The sequence below is a fragment of the Pan troglodytes genome, chromosome 1, assembly GCF_028858775.2.
Source record: "Pan troglodytes isolate AG18354 chromosome 1, NHGRI_mPanTro3-v2.0_pri, whole genome shotgun sequence".
Taxonomy (NCBI): domain Eukaryota; kingdom Metazoa; phylum Chordata; class Mammalia; order Primates; family Hominidae; genus Pan; species Pan troglodytes.
This window is the reverse complement of record NC_072398.2, coordinates 131,189,000-131,208,429: the sequence shown is the minus strand read 5'-3', so window position 1 is coordinate 131,208,429 and position 19,430 is coordinate 131,189,000. Positions and strand designations below refer to the sequence as shown.

Below are 19,430 nucleotides of genomic sequence, written 5' to 3'. Positions count from 1 at the left end.
AGGTCAGTGACAGTCACTTTTAGGAGAGGGTTCGTTTGCTTTCAAAATCCATCTCCCCGTTCCTCTCAGGGTTCTTTGCCCCAAAGGACTTTGCCCTTCCTTACGCAGTGGACACCTTGGCACCCTCTGCAAGCAGACAGTCCCGCAGAGGCCCTCGACGAGTGTCACTCCATCTGTTTCGCGCTCCTAGGAGAGGTGTAGCAGAAAGCAGTGCCTCAGGCCTCCACGCGACGGTGAAGCAGGAACCAGGGGCTGCCAGCAGAGCAGCCCAGGTGCGTCGCCTTAGGGACAGAGCTGCCAAGTGCCGAGCTGGGGCTGCCAGAGCCGAGCCGGGAACGGCATTTGCCAGAGCCGAGGCGGAAGCCGGAGCATTTGGGGGACGGGACCGCGGGAACCCGGAAACGCCTGGGCTGCACCGAGCTGGCGGTGGCTACGGCGACGGGAGCCGGCGGCGCTGCGGGTCAGCGGTCGCGTAGGACCCAGCGGACTCGGCAGCCTGGGGCGCCCGGCGGAGCTGAACCGCGGCCCCCGGTGGTGGGCTCAGGCGGTCGAGCTGCGCGGGAGGTGAGTCCTCAGCGCACCTGGGGAGGGGCGGGAACCAGGAGGCTAGCGGCTGCGGGGCGGCCCGGGAAGCTCCTGGAGGAGGAGGAAGAGGAGGCATGCGAGGGGGCTGATGTGAAGTCTGTAGGGGTGAAGGGGACGGTATCGAAGACCTGAAATACAGTGCTAGCTAAGTAGGGGTGGGAGCAGATGAGGTGACACGTTGTAACTCCGACGGACGACGTGCGGAATGTGCTGGGTGGAGGAGGAAAAAAGGCCCGAGGAGAGGGGTGTGTCAAGCGAATGAAGACGGCAGTGTGTGCCTCAGCGCCTGGTGCGTGCGGAGCTAGTGACGGGTGGGCCCGGCTGGGGCCCGGCTGGGGCCCGTCATTCCTTCAGTGAACATCCCATGAGCTCTAGCTCGGTGTTGAGCCCTGTGGTAGGCACAGATGCACCCGACCAGCACCTGGAGCTCAAGAAGCCGCAGGAACTTAAAGAAATGGAAAGGCTGCCCTTGGTAAGGCTAGTAAGAACACAAGGACTGTTTGAAGTGGGGTGAGATTCTCATCAGAACAGGTGTGTGGGTGCATTGCTTTATAGTAAAAGACGATCTTTTATTATGTTCTCTTAAATGCAGTATTTGAAAGTTAAGTCTTTTCGTTTTTGAAATCAACATTCGACTTTAGTAGTTAAAGATGAAATTTGGTGCAGTTTCTTACTTGGTGTTCTTATTCACTTTCACTGGTAAACTCAGGGTGTTTCAAGGGAATGACTTGTAAACTTATATTTCTGAGGCTAACTTTCCTCCCAACTGTTGATTCTATCTCTTCAGCATCTCAGATTTAGTTCTCCCCTTTTTCATTCCCACTACCTGTCTGCTAAATATGCTCGTCTTTCCTCTTCTTACTTGCACTATAGCAATAACTTCCAAACTGGACTTGTCCTCAGCCTGGCACCCTTCCAGTCACTTGCCTCCATATTACTTTTAAAGCCAAAGATCTTATGACTTTCTTTTTTTGGTTATTCCTTCCTCAGAAATATGCAGTGACTCTCGATCGGCTTCAGAATAAAATGTAAATTATTTAGGGAGGCATTTAATAAATTTTATATTATTTAGGGAGGCTTCAGATTTTTCCTTCAGAATTTGAGTCTGACGATGGCTCCAGTAAAATCAATATGATTCTTTTTTTTTTTTTTTTTTTTTCAGACGGAGTCTCGCTCTGTCGCCCAGGCTGGAGTGCAGTGGCGCAATCTCAGTTCACTGCAAGCTCCGCCTCCCGGGTTCATGCCGTTCTCCTGCCTCAGCCTCCTGAGTAGCTGGGACTACAGGCGCCCGCTGCCACGCCCGGCTAATTTTTTTGTATTTTTAATAGAGACGGGGTTTCACCGTGTTAGCCAGGATGGTCTCGATCTCCTGACCTCGTGATCCACCCACCTCGGCCTCTCAAAGTGCTGGGATTACAGGCGTGAGCCACCGCGCCCGGCCCCCAATATGATTCTTTCTTTTTTCCTTTTATTAAACAAGTATTACTTTTTTCCACATATCCTATTTTTTAGCCAAACTAGTCGTTAATTAGACGTCCAGTTTCTGAACATGCTATATGCCTGTCAGCCTTGGTGTTTGCTTTTATCATTTCTTCCTACAAAGAAGAAACAAGGAAGGCCTTCCTTGCTGTCTTTGTAGAAATTCTACTTATTCTTCAATTCCTTAAATGCCATCTCTTTCTTATGCGGCTTTCTGAAATCTGCCATAAATCCAGTTCATTCTTTTTTTCTTTTTCTCTTTTTTTGAGAGAGTTTCGCTCTTGTTGCCCAGGCTGGAGTTCAATGTTGCGATCTCGGCTCACTGCAACCTCCGTCTCCCGGGTTCAAGCGATTCTCCTGCCTCAGCCTCCTGAAGTAGCTGGGATTACAGGTGCCCGCCACCCCACCCAGCCAATTTTTTTGTAGTTTTAGTTGAGACGGGGTTTCACCATGTTGGCCAGGCTGGTCTTGAACTCCTGACCTCAGGTGATCCACCTGCCTCGACATCCCAAAGTGTTGGGATTACAGGCATGAGCCACTACGCCCAGCCCATTTTTTTTTCTTTATGTGTGCTGGGCTTTATAAATCTTACAATACTTGTTAAATTTGCATTGTAATTTGAGAGTTCTATTATCCCTACTGTAATGTAAGCTTCCTAAGGAAAGCATTTGTACTTACTACTTTTTTTTTTTTTTTTTTTTTTGAGATGGAGTCTTGCTCTGTCACGCAGGCTGGAGTGCAGTGGCGTGACCCTCTCGCCTCACTGCCACCTCCGCCTTCCAGGTTCAAGAGATTCTTCTGCCTCAGCCTCTCGAGTAGCTGGGACTACAGGCTTGCATCACCACACCTAGCTAATTTTTGTATTTTTAGTAGAGACGGGGGTTTCACCACATTGGCCAGGCTGGTTTTGAACTCCTGGCCTCAAGTGATCCACCCACCTCACCTCCTAAAGTGCTAGAATTACAGGCATGAGCCACCGCGCCCAGCCTGTACTTACTACATTTTTAAAGCACTTTAGTACTTGAACACATCATGATGTATTAGACTCTTAAATATTTGTTACATTAATCATGTAATGAAACAGACTGTTATTGTGCTTCTGGAGACAAGATGAGCTCTTGAGTTGTTATAGAAACTTACTGTGGATTTAATATTTGAAAATGCTTTTCTGTTCCATGTTTTAGTACCTCATTTGATCCTAGTAATAAATCGTTGGTGTAGGATAGTTATTATCACCGCTATTTTATAGATAAGAATATTAAAGTTCAGACAGTCCAAATAATTTGCCCTGGGACCTACATATACGCCTTAGGCTGCCTCAATTATATTTGAAATTGATATAATTTGTGTCCTGAAACATGTGCCTTTTACTTAGTAGAAATTCAACATTTTGCTCAAGTGATTGGATAAGTTACAGAATCAATGGAAAGAATCTCGTTTGAAAGCCTAAACTTGTTCAGTAGTCATGAAATATAACTTTTGAGCTTTTCCTTTCCTGAGAAGTATAGAGAGTGAAGTTTCTGTTTGATGTTAATCAACTGTGGATTTGTCTGTGTGTGTGCATGTAAGTGCCAGAAATTTAGAGTAAGTTATAGACCTGTCTGGGTAACTGAAATAGCTTGAACATCATCACACTGACAGTTAATAATGTCATTCATGAGTATTAATTTATTATTAAATAAGATTCAGGTGAATATGAATTGGTAGCTTAACATTAGATTTTAATCCTCACAAAAGCAATGTATTCTTAAGTATGTTCAACTTAATTATCTCTATTAATGAAGGAGTGTAGTGGTTATATATTTTTAATCATTGTTTCTTTAATGTATCTTTTATATAAATTCGAGTGTTTTATATATAAGTGTGAAAATGACTTTAGAAGCTACAATGTTGCTTGGCTTCTCTATCCAGATTGCCTGACCAGAACTCTTTCTAGTTTATCAGCCATATTGGAGACACCATCTAAAATGAAACCAAAGAGCCAGTTTAAAATAAGTTGCTGTACTTAGAGATAAGAAGTCTGATTGAAAAGGTATGCTAGGTCAGGAAGCATAGTGGAAATTAGAATTACGATGAAGCTGAAACTGGGCCGGGTGTGGTGGCTCATGCCTGTAATCCCAGCATTTTGGGAGGCCCAGGCAGGCGGATCACGAGGTCAGGAGTTTAAGACCAGCCTGACCAGCATGGTGAAACCCTGTCTCTACTAAAAATACAAAAATTATCCTGGCGTGGTGGTGGACACCTGTAGTCCCAGCTACTCGGGAGGCTGAGGCAGGAGAATTGCTTGAACCTGGGAGGCGGAGGTTGCAGTGAGCCAAGATCGCTCCATTGCACTCCAGCCTGGGCGACAGAGTGAGACTCCATCTCAAAAAAAAAAAAAAAAAAAAATGAAGCTGAAACTTTGAGGTCATGTCAGATAAAATGCTAAGAAACAAGCTCATTCCACAAAGTATCTACATAGGACTTTATATCTACCCAGAGCCGAGTTTTTTCTGTAAAAGTTATATAAGTTTTTTTTCTAAATTCATATATGCTATAAAACCAATTTCAAACAGCATTTCTAATAGTATTTTCTATCATGAGTAGGTTTTATAAAGGTATTCAATGAATAAGGCATTGTAGTATAATAATCACTTTATTTGATTTATATTCCTTAATCATAACCACCCTACAAAATACATACTATTATTTATCACCATTTTATAGATAAGGGAAAGGAGGGACAGAGAGATTAAATAATTTGCTGTACTAAGTTGTAGAGACAGAATGTGAACTCAGTCTGAGACCAAAGGCATACTTTTATATACTATGGTGACTGACCCTCTAATACTTGGATGTGTTTTTTGTTTTTTAAATAATTTTTTGTAGAGATGAAGTCTTATTATGTTGGCTTGGCTGGTCTTGAACTCCTGGCCTCAAGCGATCCTCCCACCATGGCCTCTGAAAGTGTTGAGATTACTGGTGTGATCAGTCCATAGACATGCTTAAACACAGGCTTTACTGCAAAGACTGTGGGTTTTGACTGAGATAAATCTTGGTTCATGTCTGAGCTCTGACAAGTTATGCAAGACAAGCCATACACTTAATATCTCAGAACCTCTGTTTCTTAATCTGTAAAATGAATACCTCCTTTTACAGATTAAATGAGATCTAAATGAGATAATACCTGTAAATCACCTAGCACAATGCCTGATATACTGTAGGTATTCAAGATTCTCTTACTATTTTTACTTCTCTCATGAAGTACAGTTATTACAGTTATTAGAAAACATTTAATGCAAACCAGTTTTGACCTGCATTTGTCTTTTTTTTTTTTTGAGACAGGGTCTCACTGTCACCTTGGCTGGAGTACAGAGGCGCAATCTCAGCTCACTGCAACTTCCACCTCCCTGGCTCAAGTGATCTCCCACCTTAGCCTCCCAAGTAGGTGGAACTACTGGCATGTGCCACCATGCCTGGCTAATTTTTTATTTTTTGTAGAGACAGCTTTCACCATGTTGCCCAGGATGGTCTCAGACTTCTGGGCTCAAGTGATCTGCCCACCTAAGCCTCCCAAAGTACTGGGATTGCAGGCCTGAGCCACCGTGTCTAGCCCCTGCATTTGTCTTTTATGTTATTACACAGAGTTATGAAGAGATCATTCTCCCACAATAAATATTGTGGCGTTTATTAATTATTTTATAAATTCAACATAGAGTAAATGCTTAATATATGAAAGGTGCTGGTATGGAGAAGCAGGAAATACAGTGAATAGAAGAAGGAAATGTATATCATTTGTCAACAAATTAGTCTGATAAAATTTATGAGTGCTATTATAAAAAGTATATGCAAAATGGCATGAGAGTATAGTAGAGTGAAGGATTCAATCTGCTTGGAAGACATATGAAACTTCACTAAAACTTGTATGTTGAGTCCTGTAAGATATATAGAGGTTCTACAAATAGAGAAGGGAGAAGAGGTGTTTAAAAAGACGAATATTTGTTCGTGAATGCATGAAAGAACAAGATTGAGACAGGTAATAGTTTATGGCAGGAAATGTATGTTGGGACCAGATTATGAGGGCTGTTTTATGTGAAGGAGTTTGGACTCTATCCTCTATTTTGTAAGAAGTCAATTAAACTTTACAAACAGGGCAAGGCACAGTGACTCATGCCTGTAATCCCAGCATTTTGGGAGGCCTAGGTGAGAGGATCACTTGAGGGCAGGAGTTTGAGACCAGCATGGGCAATGAAGCAAGACCCCGGCTCTACAAAAAATAAAAAAATTATCTGGTTGTGGTAGCATGCGGTTGTAGGTCCAGCTACTTGGGAGGCTGAGGCAGAAGGATTGCCTGAGCCCAGTAGGTTGAGGCTGCAGCGAGCCGTGATCACAGCACTGCAGTCCAGCCTGGGTGACAGAGTCAGACTTGGTCTCAAAAAAACTCCAAAAAAAAACCCAAAAATAAAAGAGATGTGATCAGACCTATGTCTTATTAAGACATCTGCTATATGGAGGCTAGATTAGAGTTGAGAGCGTCTGAAGCTTGCCCTCTTCAGTTAGGCAGAGTGGCATAAGACTTGAACAGTAAATGTAGAACAAACATAATTAATATATATTTATATTCTCTGTAGCTTAAGCTTATAGTATGTGTAAACTTCTAAGACTGTAGGTTTACCTGGAAGTGGTTGCAATTTCATGTTTAGAAAAGGTGTTTGTTAAAAAAACAAAACTATACAGCATTTGGATTCGAATATTGGAATCTTGTTCTCAAGGGAAGGTGGTAATCTAACATTAATTATTTAAACACAATCAGTAGCTAGGATTTTTTAAAGTTTGAAAACCTTTGACAACAAAGGAAGATAAATTGTTCTGTAAAGGCACATGCACTGTTAAGTTTCACAGCACTATTCACAACAGCAAAGACACAGAATCAATCTAGATGCCCATCAGTGGTGAACTGGACGTAAAACTATGATACATATACACCCTGGAATACTATGCAGCTATGAAACAATGAGACTATGGCCTTTGCAGCAACATGGATGGAGCTGAAGGCCATTATTCTAAACAAATTAATGCAGGAACAGAAAACTAAATACTGCATGCTCTCAGTTATAAGTAGGAGCTAAACATTGAGTACATATGAACACAAAGAAGGGGACACAATAGACATTGAGGTCTATTTAAGGGTGCAGGGTTGGAGGAGGGTAAGGATTGAAAAATTGCCTATTGGGTATTATGCTGATTACCTGGGTGACAAAATTATCTATACACCAAAGCCCCAGGACACACAATTTACCCATGTAACAAACGTGCATACCTACCCCTTACCTTCAATCTAAAATAAAAGTTGGGGAAAAAAAAAAAGAATGTTTGACAGTTTGTCAGACCATAAATCCATAAAAACTGCTCATTCTATATTGTTTCAGTTAAATTATTTTCACATTAAATTTTTAAAAATCATTTATGAATGCTACAAAGAAAACTATTTTAAGGCCCCTCACCATTCAGGTTTATCCTCAGGCTGAATAGCTAAACATTGTTCTCGATTACCCTTCTATGCTTTATTTATTTAAGACAGGGTCTTACTCTGTCACACAAGGAGTGCAGTAGGCCTGGTGCAGTGGCTCACACCTGTAATCCCAGCACTCTGGGAAGTAGAGGCGGGCAGATCACCAGAGGTCAGGAGTTTGAGAACAGCCTGATGAACATCGCGAAACTCCGTCTCTATTAAAAATACCAAAAAAAAAAAAAATTAGCTGGGCGTGGTGGCAGGCGCCTGTAATCTCAGCATCTCAGCTACTCGGGAGGTAGAGGTTGCAGTGAGCCAAGATCACGCCATTGCACTCCAGCTTGGGCGACAAGAGTGAAATTCCATCTCAGAAGGAAGGGAGGAAGGGAGGGAGGGAGGGAGGGAGGGAGGGCGGGCAGTGATGTGATTACAGCTCATTGCTCCTGGGCTCAAGCAATCCTCCAGCCTCAGCTTCTCGAGTAGCTGGGAGTATAGATAGGCACACGCCACAATATCTGGCTAATTTTTTAAAGTTTGTTGTAAAGACAGAGTCCGACTATGTTGCCCAGGCTGGTCTGGAACTCCTGGGCTCAAGGGATCCTCCCATCTTGGTCTCCCAAAGTGCTGGGATTATAGGTGTGAGACACCGTGCCTGGCCCTCGTATGCTTTAATACCTAAACATTTGAAAAATCACTGGAAAATGCTAGAACCTTGTAATGTTAGTGCGTGGGGAGCAACTCTATCTTAATGAGTAATTATATTTTACTTTCTGCATATAGATACGTTTCAGTTGGCATGTTTTGATACATGCAGTATATCTGAGATTGAGCAATAAATTATGTTTAAAGGAGTCAACTTGAATAGTCTAGTAGGGACAGAGAGACTAAAATTGGGAATTTTTTTCTCTAGCTTATAAGCTTTATATCTGATTATATGTTATTAATATTTCAAGTTATAAAAACAAACATACTAATGAAAATTGTGAAAATCTGTACTGTTTTGCCTTTTATGTCCTTTTTTCCTCCTACCCATACCTAGCTATGTCTTTTAAAACAGCAAAGAGGCCGGGCAGGGTGGCTCATACCTGTAATCCCAGCACTGTGGGAAGCTGAGGCAGGAGGATGGCCTGAGCCTGAGACCAGCCTGGGCAACACAGGGAGACCCCATCTTTACAAATAAAAAAAAATTTAAAAAATTTAGCTAGGTGTGGTGGCACATGCCTGTGGTTGCAGCTACTCAGGAGGCTGAGGTGGGAGTATAGCTTGAGCCCAGGAGGTAGAGGCAGCAGTGAGCCGTGGCATGCCACTGCACTCCAGCCTGGGGAACAGAGTGAGACCCTGTTTCAAAAAATATAAAATAAAATAAGAAAATAAGAAATAAAATAATAAAACAAATTGATGTTTTCTAAACTAAGTGGTAGTAGAAGAATTGCTTTGTAACACTGGCCAAGTCCTTGTTTTTTCTATGGAAATGTTACGGTTAAACATTTAGTTTTGTGAGCAAAAAGTGGATGGGTCAGTTTTCTATGAGAAGATTACTAGAGTAGTTTCTCATTCATTTAGTATCTTTGTTGTTACTGAGTCCAGAATATATTTTAAAAAGTATTTATTGAGTGCATACTGTGTGCAAGGAATTGTTCTATGTACTCTTCGGTAAACCAGTTTTCCTAATAATTATTTTTTTAAAATATAGCAACTTAATTTCATCCAGTCTTTCTCTGAAAAATATTTAATGCTTTCTTCTGGAATAGACATAGAGTGTTCCCTTTGGCAGCACATATACTAAAATTCGAACGTTATGGAGAAGATTAGCATGGCCCCTGCTCAAGGATGCTACACAAATTCATGAAGCATTCCATTAGGGAAGAAAAAATAGATGTAGAATTGGAAACATTACATTTAAAAAATACAGACTTAGATCCTCATATTAATTTCTTGTGGCTGCTGTAACAAATTATCACAAATTTTGTGGCTTAAAACAATAGCAATTTATTCTCTCACAGTTCTGGAGACCAGAAATCCAAAATTAATATAACTGAGTTGAAATCTAATTGTCAGCAAGGCCTCACTCCATCTGGTTGCTCTGGGAGGGCATCCATTCCTTTCCTCTTCCAGCTTCTGTTAGCTGCCAATATTCCTTTGCTTGTGCCTGCATCACTCTAATATCCCAGGACAGCATTATCAAATCTCTCTCTGCTTCATCTTTATATTGCATTCTTCTCTTGTGTATCTGTATTCTCCTTTTCTTTCTTTTTTTTTATTTTATTTGAGACAGAGTCTCACTCTGTTGCTCAGGCTGGAGTGCAGTGGCGTGACCTCGGCTCACTGCAAGCTCCACCTCCCGGGTTCATGCCATTCTCCTGCCTCAGCCTCCGGAGTAGCTGGGACTACAGGCGCCCGCCACCACGCCCGGCTAATTTTTTATATTTTTAGTAGAGACGGTGTTTCACCATGTTAGCCAGGATGGTCTCGATCTCCTCTATCTCGTGATCTGCCCACCTTGGCTTCCCAAAGTGCTGGGATTACAGACGTGAGCCACCGCGCCCGGCCTCCTTTTCTTTTTAAAAATATTTTTCCAGGCCGGGTGCGGTGGCTCACGCCTGTAATCCCAGCACTTTGAGAGGCCGAGGTGGGTGGATCACCCGAGGTCAAGAGTTCGAGACCACCCTGGCCAACATGGTGAAACCCCGTCTCTACTAGAAATACAAAAATTAGCCGGACATGGTGGTGCAAGCCTATAATCCCAGCTACTCGGGACACTGAGGCAGGAGAATCGCTTGAACCCAGGAGGCAGAAGTTGCAGTGAGCCGAGATCACACCATTGTACTCCAGCCTGGGCAACAGAGCAAGACTCTGTCTCTCTCTCTCTCTATATATATATGTATATATATTCCAGCTTTATTGAAGTGTTTATATATATATGTATTAATTAAATATTTGGTGGCTGATTTCCATCTGGAGAATTGTGTGATAACTGTATTTTTTTTTTACTTCTATCCCCAATCTTCTTAGTTTTGAATCTTTACTAATGATTAGTGCCTGTAGACCCTACCTGGCTTTTACACAAGTCTCTGTTCTTTGTAGAATATCTTTAACTGTTGTAAGTGGTGGGAAGTGACCATAACAGAATGAGGTAGAGCAGAATTGCATGAGAGTGTGGGGAAATGGGAGGGTGGGAAGGACTAAGTTCATTTTTACATGGCACCACACATTGAAAGGAGATCTTAGAGATATTAAGTCGTTTTGTTTCCAAATCAATGCATTTCTAAGAGTACAATAGTGAGTGCTGAACGATTTTTATCTAAACATTAGAATGCAAATTGGTTTTATATTTGTATAGGTAAAGAAATATCTGAATACTCTTGGTTTTATTTAAATCTAGGAATGGAAATTTTGCAGCCTATGAAAGAACAAGTTAAAAATGGATACTACTGTAACTTACGTACAGGTGATATTTTCTTAGTAAATAGTTACCTGACACCTTGAGGAAGAAAGAAAAGGAGAAACAATGAAAAGTTGTTTAACTTAGAACATGATAGGAGCCTGTAAGTTATAAAGAGTTGGTTAAATGTTATTGAGCAAAATTTTGCTTTTCTTAAGCACTTAAGAGGGAACTAATTTAGGGGAGGCTATTATTTCTATCATAAAAATTGAGTTTATTATATCTGTAGCGTAAATTACTTTCTACTTATTTCTTTCACTTACATGAAAAAGGTTTTTGGATTTTCCACGAGATTATTATGGATTTCAAGTACAAGATATTGTTGCTCTTCTTCTTGAGTACTGTATCTACTTCTGAGGTAGTTAGAAAAGAATATATACAAATACCAGTGTCAAAAGTTGTCAGTTATGATGAATTTTATTTGTCATTATTTAGCCTGTAATAATAGGTTATAGTTTTAAAGTTTTGGCATCATGGAAGATAATGGACAAAAAATTTCAACTGAGCTCAGCATTTCTGTATGTATATACTTTTTTCTGTTGATTTATTTGGAAAAACCTTAAAATGTTTGTTTTTTACCCTAGTAGTTGTCTCTGACCAGTGTATAATGTGACATATTTGCATAGCACTTTGTAACTTGTGTGTTTTCATATATACTCTCTTATGTCATTAACCTCTAGTAGACTGATATTGTTACTAAGGGAGTACAGTGTTTAGAAAATGTAAATATAGCTTACTCTAAAAATCATAACTTAGGAATTTAGCCCTTGTTTTTATAATAGAAGGAAAATTGACTTGCAGACTATCTAAGATACTAGGTAGTCTAAAAATGTATATGAATTTTATTTTATTTTATTATTTATTTATTTATTTTTGAGACAGAGTCTTGCTCTGTTGCCCAGGCTGGAGTGTAGCAGTGGGATTTCGGCTCACTGCAACCTCCTCCTCCCAGGTTCAAGAAATTCTCGTGGCCTCAGCCTCCTGAGTAGCTGGGATTACAGGTGTGTGCCACCATGCCTGGCTAATTTTTGTATTTTTAGTAGAGACGGGGTTTTGCCATGTTGACCAGGCTTGGCTCGAACTCCTGGCCTCAAGTGATCCGCTCACCTCAGCCTCCCAAAGTGCTGGGATTACAGACATGAGCCACTGCACCCAGCCTGTGTATGAATTTTAGTACAGTTTTAAAACATTGACTAAATATTTAGTTTTTTAGGACTTTTAGTGGCTGGAGACATATCAGCAAAACACAGATATTGTCTCAGAATGATAAGCTTTATACACAGACTGAAAAAGTATACAGACTATACATTGGTGAGCCACTGGAAATAAGTCTGTAGTAATACTGATTTTAGGGTTTACCTACACCTACAAGGATGTATTCTTTTTTTTTTTTTTTGAGACGGAGTCTTGCTGTGTTGCCCAGGATGGAGTGCAGTGGCACAATCTCAGCTCACTGCAACCTCCGCCTCTTGGGTTCAAGTGATTCTCGTGCCTCAGCCTCCTGAGTAGCTGGGATTACAGGTGCGCACCACCACGTCCAGCTAATTTTTTGTATTTTTAGTAGAGACGGGTTTTGCCATGTTGCCCAGGCTTTGAACCCCTGAGCTCAGGCAATCCGCCCACCTTGGCCTCCCAAAGTGCTGGGATTACAGGTGTGAGCCACGGCATCCGGCCTGTATTCTATTTTTGAAAAGATGAATATAAATTATTAGTATATGGTGTTTTGAGTATTTTAGAACTTGGTGTAGATCTGTAATGCAATTAATGAAGATATAAATAATTTATCAGTATCTCATTAGTTTGGGGATGGTGGTAGTAAGTGTGCATTAATGAAACATATGCATTATATAATGTATATTTTTTAAATATTTAGACCTGTAAAGTAACTCGTAGTTGGCTGATAAAACTTTGTAAAGCAAGGATCTTTGGGAGCTGCTTTAATAAAAATGAAGGTAACTAGTATATCACATATATTTAACTATAGATTTTAGTGTGTTTGAAAATCTTTTTCTCTTAAGAGTATTAAATAATTACTGAAAATATCTTTGAACATGAAATAAGCTAATATTTTTTGTATAAAATGCAAAAGTAAATTCTAACCAAGCCATCATCCAAACTCATTAAATCCAAATGAATGGAGTTTAGATGAATGAAATTTTCTTGTATATTTTCCCTCAAGAGGTGAGAAGAGATTTAAAAATAATAAAACTGAACTTTATAAATATCAAACATCCAAAAATTTAGAGGAGAATTAGTGATTAGAAAGCAAGTTCAAGATCGATTAGGGTGACAAACAAAACCCTGAAATATTTTTTGTGCACAGGACTGTAAAGGATTTATAGAAGTACTAGCAATGTGATTGCTGTATCAAATCAGTGTGATTGTAATGTCTACATTCATACCCAAAGATTATAATTATGGATCATTATAATAATTATACAATAGTTGATTATTATATTTTACTATATAGATATACTCAACGTTTACAATTTACAAATTTATGTGGAACTTTTAGAAAAAGTTGAAATTAGATTAATAGAATTGTGTGTGTGTGTGTGTGTGTGTGTGTGTGTGTGTTTCAGAACTGGAGGGGAGTGGAATGAAGAGAAGTTGGGTAATGGCTACAAACATACGGTTGGGGGCCAGGCGCGGTGGCTCATGCCTGTAATCCCAGCACTTTGGGAGGCCCAGGCGGGCGGATCACAAGGTGAGGAGATGATATCAACCTGACCAACATGGTGAAACCCCGTCTCTACTAAAAATACAAAAAATTAGCCGGGAGTGGTGGCGGGCGCCTGTAATCCCAGCTACTCAGGAGGCCGAGGCAGGAGAATCTCTTGAAACCGGGAGGCAGAGGTTGGAGTGAGCCGAGATCGCGCCACTGCACTCCAGCCTGGGTGACAAAGCGAGACTCCGTCTCAAAACAAAACAAAACAAAACAAAACAAAAAAACAGTTGAATAGAAGGAATAAGTTTGAGTATATGATAATACAATAGGGAAATATATTATTTAATTTTTTTTTTCGAGATGGAGTCTTGCTCTCTCACCCAGGCTGGAGTGCAGTGGCACGATCTCGGCTCACTGCACCCTCTGCCTCCCAGGTTCAAGCGATTCTCCTGCCTCAGCCCCCTGAGTAGCTGGGATTACAGGCGCCCACCACGCCTGGCTAATTTTTGTATGTTTAGCAGAGATGAGGTTTCACCATGTTGGCCAGGCTGGTCTCAAACTCCTGACTGCGTGATCCGCCGGCCTTGGCCTCCCAAAGTGCTGGGATTACAGGCATGAGCCACCGCCCCCGGCCTTATTTTTTTATTTTATTTTACATTTAATTAATTATTTTACATTTCAACATAGCTAGAAGAATTGTAATGTTCTCAACATAAAGATTAGTTTGTGGCGGTGGATATCCCAATTAACCCTCATTTAATCATTACACATCATATACATGTATGAAAATATCACATGTACTCCCAAAAGAAGTAGATCTGATATATCAGTTAAAAAGTACAAAAACAAGAAATAGAGGGGACCTGAGAAATCATATGAAATATTAAATTTTTTAAAATAGCATAAAAACACTTGTGTCTTATATAATATTTAGAAGCCGGATAATTGATTCCCCTGGGGGGAAGAGGAAAGGAATAGACTTAGAGTTGTAGATTAAAGGGGCCTTTGCATCCTCATAGCTTAGCCCCCATTTAGGAGTGAGAACATAATGATGTTTGGTTTTTCATTCCTGAGTTACTTCACCTAAAATAATGGTCTTCAGTTCCATCTGGGTTGCTGTGAATGTCATTATTTCATTTCTTTTTATGGCTGAGTAGTACTCCATTGTATATATACCACAATTTATTTGTTGATTAATAGACATTTGGACTGGTTCCATATTTTCATAATTGCAAATTGTGCTGCTATAAACATGTGTGTGCAAATATCTTTTTCATATAATGACTTCTTTTCCTCTGTCTAGATACCTAGTAGCCGGATTGCTGGATCAAATGGTAGTTCTACTTTTAGTTCTTTAAGGAATCTCCACATTGTTTTCCATAGTAGTTATACTAGTTTACATTACAGCCAGCAGTGTAAAAGTGTTCCCTTTTCAACACATCCATGCCATCATCTATTTTTATTTTTATTTTTTGATTTTGGCTGTTCTTGCAGGATTAAAGTGGTATCACATTGTGGTTTTGATTTGCATTTCCCTGATAATTAGTGATATTGGGCATTTTTTCATATGTTTATTGGCCATTTGTATATCTTCTTTTGAGAATTGTCTGTTCATGTCCTTAGCCCAATTTTGGATGGGATTCTTTGTTTTTTTCTTGCTGATTTGCTTGAGTTCCTTGTAGATTCTGGATATTAGTTGTTTGTTGGATGTATAGATTGCAAATATTTTCTCCCACTCTGTGGGTTGTCTGTTTACTCTGCTGATTATTTCTTTTGCTGTGAAGAAACATTTTAGTCATCTATCTTTGTTTTTGTTGCATTTGCTTTTGGGTTTTTGATCATTAAGTCTTTGCCTAAGCCAATGTCTAGTAGGGTTTTTCTAATATTATCTTCTAGAATTTTTATGGTTTCAGGTCTTAAAGTCCTTGATCCACCTTGAGTTGATTTTTGTGTAAGGTGAGAGAGGAGGATCCAGTTTCATTCTTCTACACGTGGCCAATTATCCAAGCATCACTTGTTGAATAGGGTGTCCTTTCCCCACTCTATGTTTTTGTTTGCTTTGTTGAAGATCAGTTGGCTGTAAGTATTTGGCTTTATTTCTGGGTTCTCTATTCTGTTCCATTGGTCTATGTGCCTATTTTTATAACAGTACCATGCTGTTTTAGTGACTATGGCCTTATAGTATAGTTTGAAGTCAGGTAATGTGATACCTCCAGATTTGTTCTTTTTGCTTAGTCTTGCTTTGGCTATGCAGGCTCTTTTTTGGTTCCATATGAATTTTAGGATTGTTTTTTCGAGTTCTGTGAAGAATGATGCTGGCATTTTGATGGGAATTGCATTGAATTTGTAGATTGCTTTTGGCAGTACGGTCATTTTCACAATATTGATTCTACGCATCCGTGAGTGTGGGATGTATTTCTATTTATTTGTGTCATCTATGATTTCTTTCAGCAGTGTTTTGTAGTTTTCCTTATAGAGGTCTTTCACCTCCTGGGTTAGGTGTATTCCTAAGTATTTTATTTTATTGTTTTGCAGCTATTGTAAAAGGGGTTGAGTTCTTTATTTGATTCTCAGCTTGGTCACTGTTGGTGTATAGGAGAGCTACAGATTTGTTTACATTGCTTTTGTATCCTGAAACTTTGCTGAATTCATTTATCAGTTCTAGGAGCTTTTTGGATGAGTCTTTAGTGTTTTCTAAGTATACAATCATATTATCAGCAAACAGCCACACTTTGACTTCCTGTTTATCAATTTGGATGCCTGATTATTTTCGTTTTGAGTTTATTCTACGGTTAGGCAGAATAGTAAATTAAATTTTAATTCTTTATAGGTAATCTGTTACAAATGATCATTTGTTTGCATATATTCTACTTTTTTTTTTTTTTTTTTTTTTTTTTTTGAGACAGGGTCTCACTCTGTTGCTCGGGCTGGAGTGCAGTGGTGCCACCATGGTTCACCGCAGCCTCGACCTCCCGAGCTCAAGTGATCCTCCAACTTCAGCCTCCTGAGTAGCTGGGACTACAAGCATGCACCACCATGCCCAGATAATTTTTGTATTTTTTAGGAGAGACATGGTTTTGCCACGTTGCATAGGCTGGCCTCTAACTCCTGGGCTCAAGTGATCTGCCTGCCCCTGCGCCTGGCCATATTCTACTTTTCAACTTTTAAAAACATACATTATAATAAATAAAGAGCATTAATAATAACTGTATTATTATGGGGAATGTTTATATTGATGTTTGGAAATGGAAATGCAAAATTTTCAAAGTATATCCTGACCTTTAATTTTTATTTATTTATTTATTTATTTATTTGATTTTTTGAGACAGGGCCTCTCTTTGTTACTCAGGCTGGAGTGCAGTGGTACACAATCTTGGCTCACTGCAGCTTTGACTTCCCAAACTCAAGGGATACTTTCTCCTCAGACCCCAATAGCTGGGACCACAGGCACAGGCCACCATGCCCAGCTAATTTTTGTATTTTTTGTAGAGACAAGTTTTCACCATTTTGACCAGACTGGTCTCTCACTCCTGGAGTCAAGTGATCTGCACACCTGGGCCTACCAAAGTGCTGGGTTTACAAGCCTGAGCCACCACGCCTGGCCTAAATTTTCACTTGAAAAGAAGTTAGAGCATTGCTGTTATAATAGGGACATTATGGTCTTGTTTGCACAGAATAAACAAAAGACTTCCTTGAACAGATATGAAATCATTGTTTGACATTTTCCAGGAGAATTAGATGCCTCTGCCAAATGTAAGTTGCTGGAAACTTACTCTCCTTCCATATAGAGATAAAGGCACCAGGATGTCCTGGAATTTTACAATAGCATGTAGTGGGAGCCAGGGAGCCTGATATAAGCTATATAGGCTGGTGTCTCCAGTTACTAGTAGTGACCTTGAACAAATCATCTACTTCTCTATTCACTATTTTCTTCATTTTAAAGTGAAGAAATTATATTAGATGATTTCTAAAACATATTATACCTCTAAAGTGCTATAATTTTATTTCACATTGGACAAAATTGAGATAGATGATTACAAGGTCTATGTATTCTTTCCTCTAAGCTTGATCCTCTATTTGTAACAGAGATATATTATTCAATTTTTGTCTCTGAAAGTCAAATTAAATGCTTAAGATCGTTTTTTCCAATAGTTATAATCTATGTATATTTAATAGTGAGTATACATATTTTACCATTAAAAATTTTATCCTTATATTCATGGTGCTGCATTGTTCGTGTTTGGAGCATATTCAGTTGAGGGTAGGAATTGCTGAATTTAGTAAGCTGGACTTAATGCTTTTAGGAATAGATCTCTCTGTAACTATGGTACTTAGCCTAATGTAGGCATGAAATAATGATTGTTGAATCTCTTTGAATATATTATATATATTACAATAATTAGGAGTTAAGGATCATATATATACAACCATACCTAAACCATGGTAGCTTGGTTGTAGCAACCTGGTAGCTTGATAGCTTGGGTTGTGAGAGCTCTAAAGAGATATACTATAAACAGGGTTCACATTTGAAAAAATTTAGGTAGAAGTCGGACTCATGGAAAAGATAGAGGTGGGGTAAAGAATAGACTAACAGAATGTCCTTAGAATTAATCCAAAGAAATCAGAGCTAGAGCCAAAGTTGTGCAGAAAGCCTGGTTAGGAATGCTATTATTTGGTATGTCCTCAATCTTTAATTTTTTTAAATCAACTTTATTGAGTTCTAATTTACATACAATAAAATGTACCCATTGAATAAAATGAACCATTATACCCCTGAATTGTAGATTTAAACAAAATCCACAATTCAGTGAATTCTGATAAATAAATTCAATCATATAACTACCACACAGTATTTCCACCACTACCAAAAATTCTTTGCTGTCCCTTTGCAGTCAACCCTCAACCCCAGCCCCTATCTGTAGGTAACCATAAATTTGCATCTGTCACTATAATTTAATTTTGCCTTTTCTAGAATTTTATATATAAATGGAAAGATAAAGTATACAGTATACTGTTTTGTTTAATTTTTTTTTGCTCAGTATGTTTTTTACTTTTTTTGGGTGCTTTAGTGTGGCAGTATTTCATTCCTTTTTATAGTTGAGCATTATTCCATTGTATGGATATACCACATAGGATAATTTATTCAAATATTGATGGGCATTTGGAGTATTTCATTTCTGATGTTACAAATAAAGCTCTTATGAATATTCATGTGCAAATATTGTTGTGAACATGTGTTTTCAAATTTCTTGGGTATATCTAAGAGTGGAATTGCTAGGTCATATGAAAAGATTATGTTATTGTTTTCTTCCTTCTCTTCCTTCCCTTCCTTCTGTCCCTCCCCTCCCCTCCTCTTGTTTCTTCCCATCCTTTCCTACCTTCCCTTTCTTACCTGTCTTTCTCCCCTTGGTCTCCTCTCCCCTCCCCTTCCCCTCCTCTCTCCTCCCCTTCTCTCCTCTCTCCTATACTCTTTTTGTTTTTATTTGAGAGGGTCTTGCTCTGTTGCCCAGGCTAGAATACAGCAGTTCAATCGTAGCTCACTATAACCTCAAACTTCCTGGGCTCAAGCCATCCTCCTGCCTCAGCCTCCTGAGTAGCTGGAACTACATGCATGTAGCACCAAACCCAGCTAATTATTTTTGTAGAGACGGGATCTCAATATGTTGCCCAGGCTGGTCTCAAACTCCTGGCCTCAAGTGATCCTCCAGCCTCAGCCTCCCAAAGTGCTGTTTTCTTTTAATAAGGAATTGATAAACTTTTTCAAA

At 39.6% G+C, this 19,430-nt stretch overlaps 1 protein-coding gene and 1 non-coding gene across 7 annotated transcripts in view; both read left to right on the top strand.

Annotated features, from left to right (window-relative positions):
* The first annotated feature begins 393 nt into the window (after positions 1–393).
* SLC35A3 (solute carrier family 35 member A3) overlaps positions 394–19,430 on the top strand; it is a 57,461-nt gene continuing 38,424 nt past the window's right edge. For 2 of the 6 annotated variants that reach the window (XM_009426130.5, XM_016923192.4), the window contains exon 1: positions 722–1,057. In XM_009426130.5, coding sequence (XP_009424405.1) covers positions 950–1,057 — 108 coding nt within the window. In that variant the 5' untranslated portion in view covers positions 722–949. Of the gene's footprint in view, positions 565–641; positions 1,058–5,388; positions 5,488–19,430 lie in introns of those variants that run through there. The other 4 variants (XM_009426142.5, XM_513586.9, XM_063816493.1 and 1 more) reach the window with 4 other exon arrangements.
* On the top strand, positions 9,314–9,420 carry LOC112207037 (U6 spliceosomal RNA). The gene has a single exon (XR_002941519.2). It is a non-coding gene; the product is annotated as a U6 spliceosomal RNA (small nuclear RNA).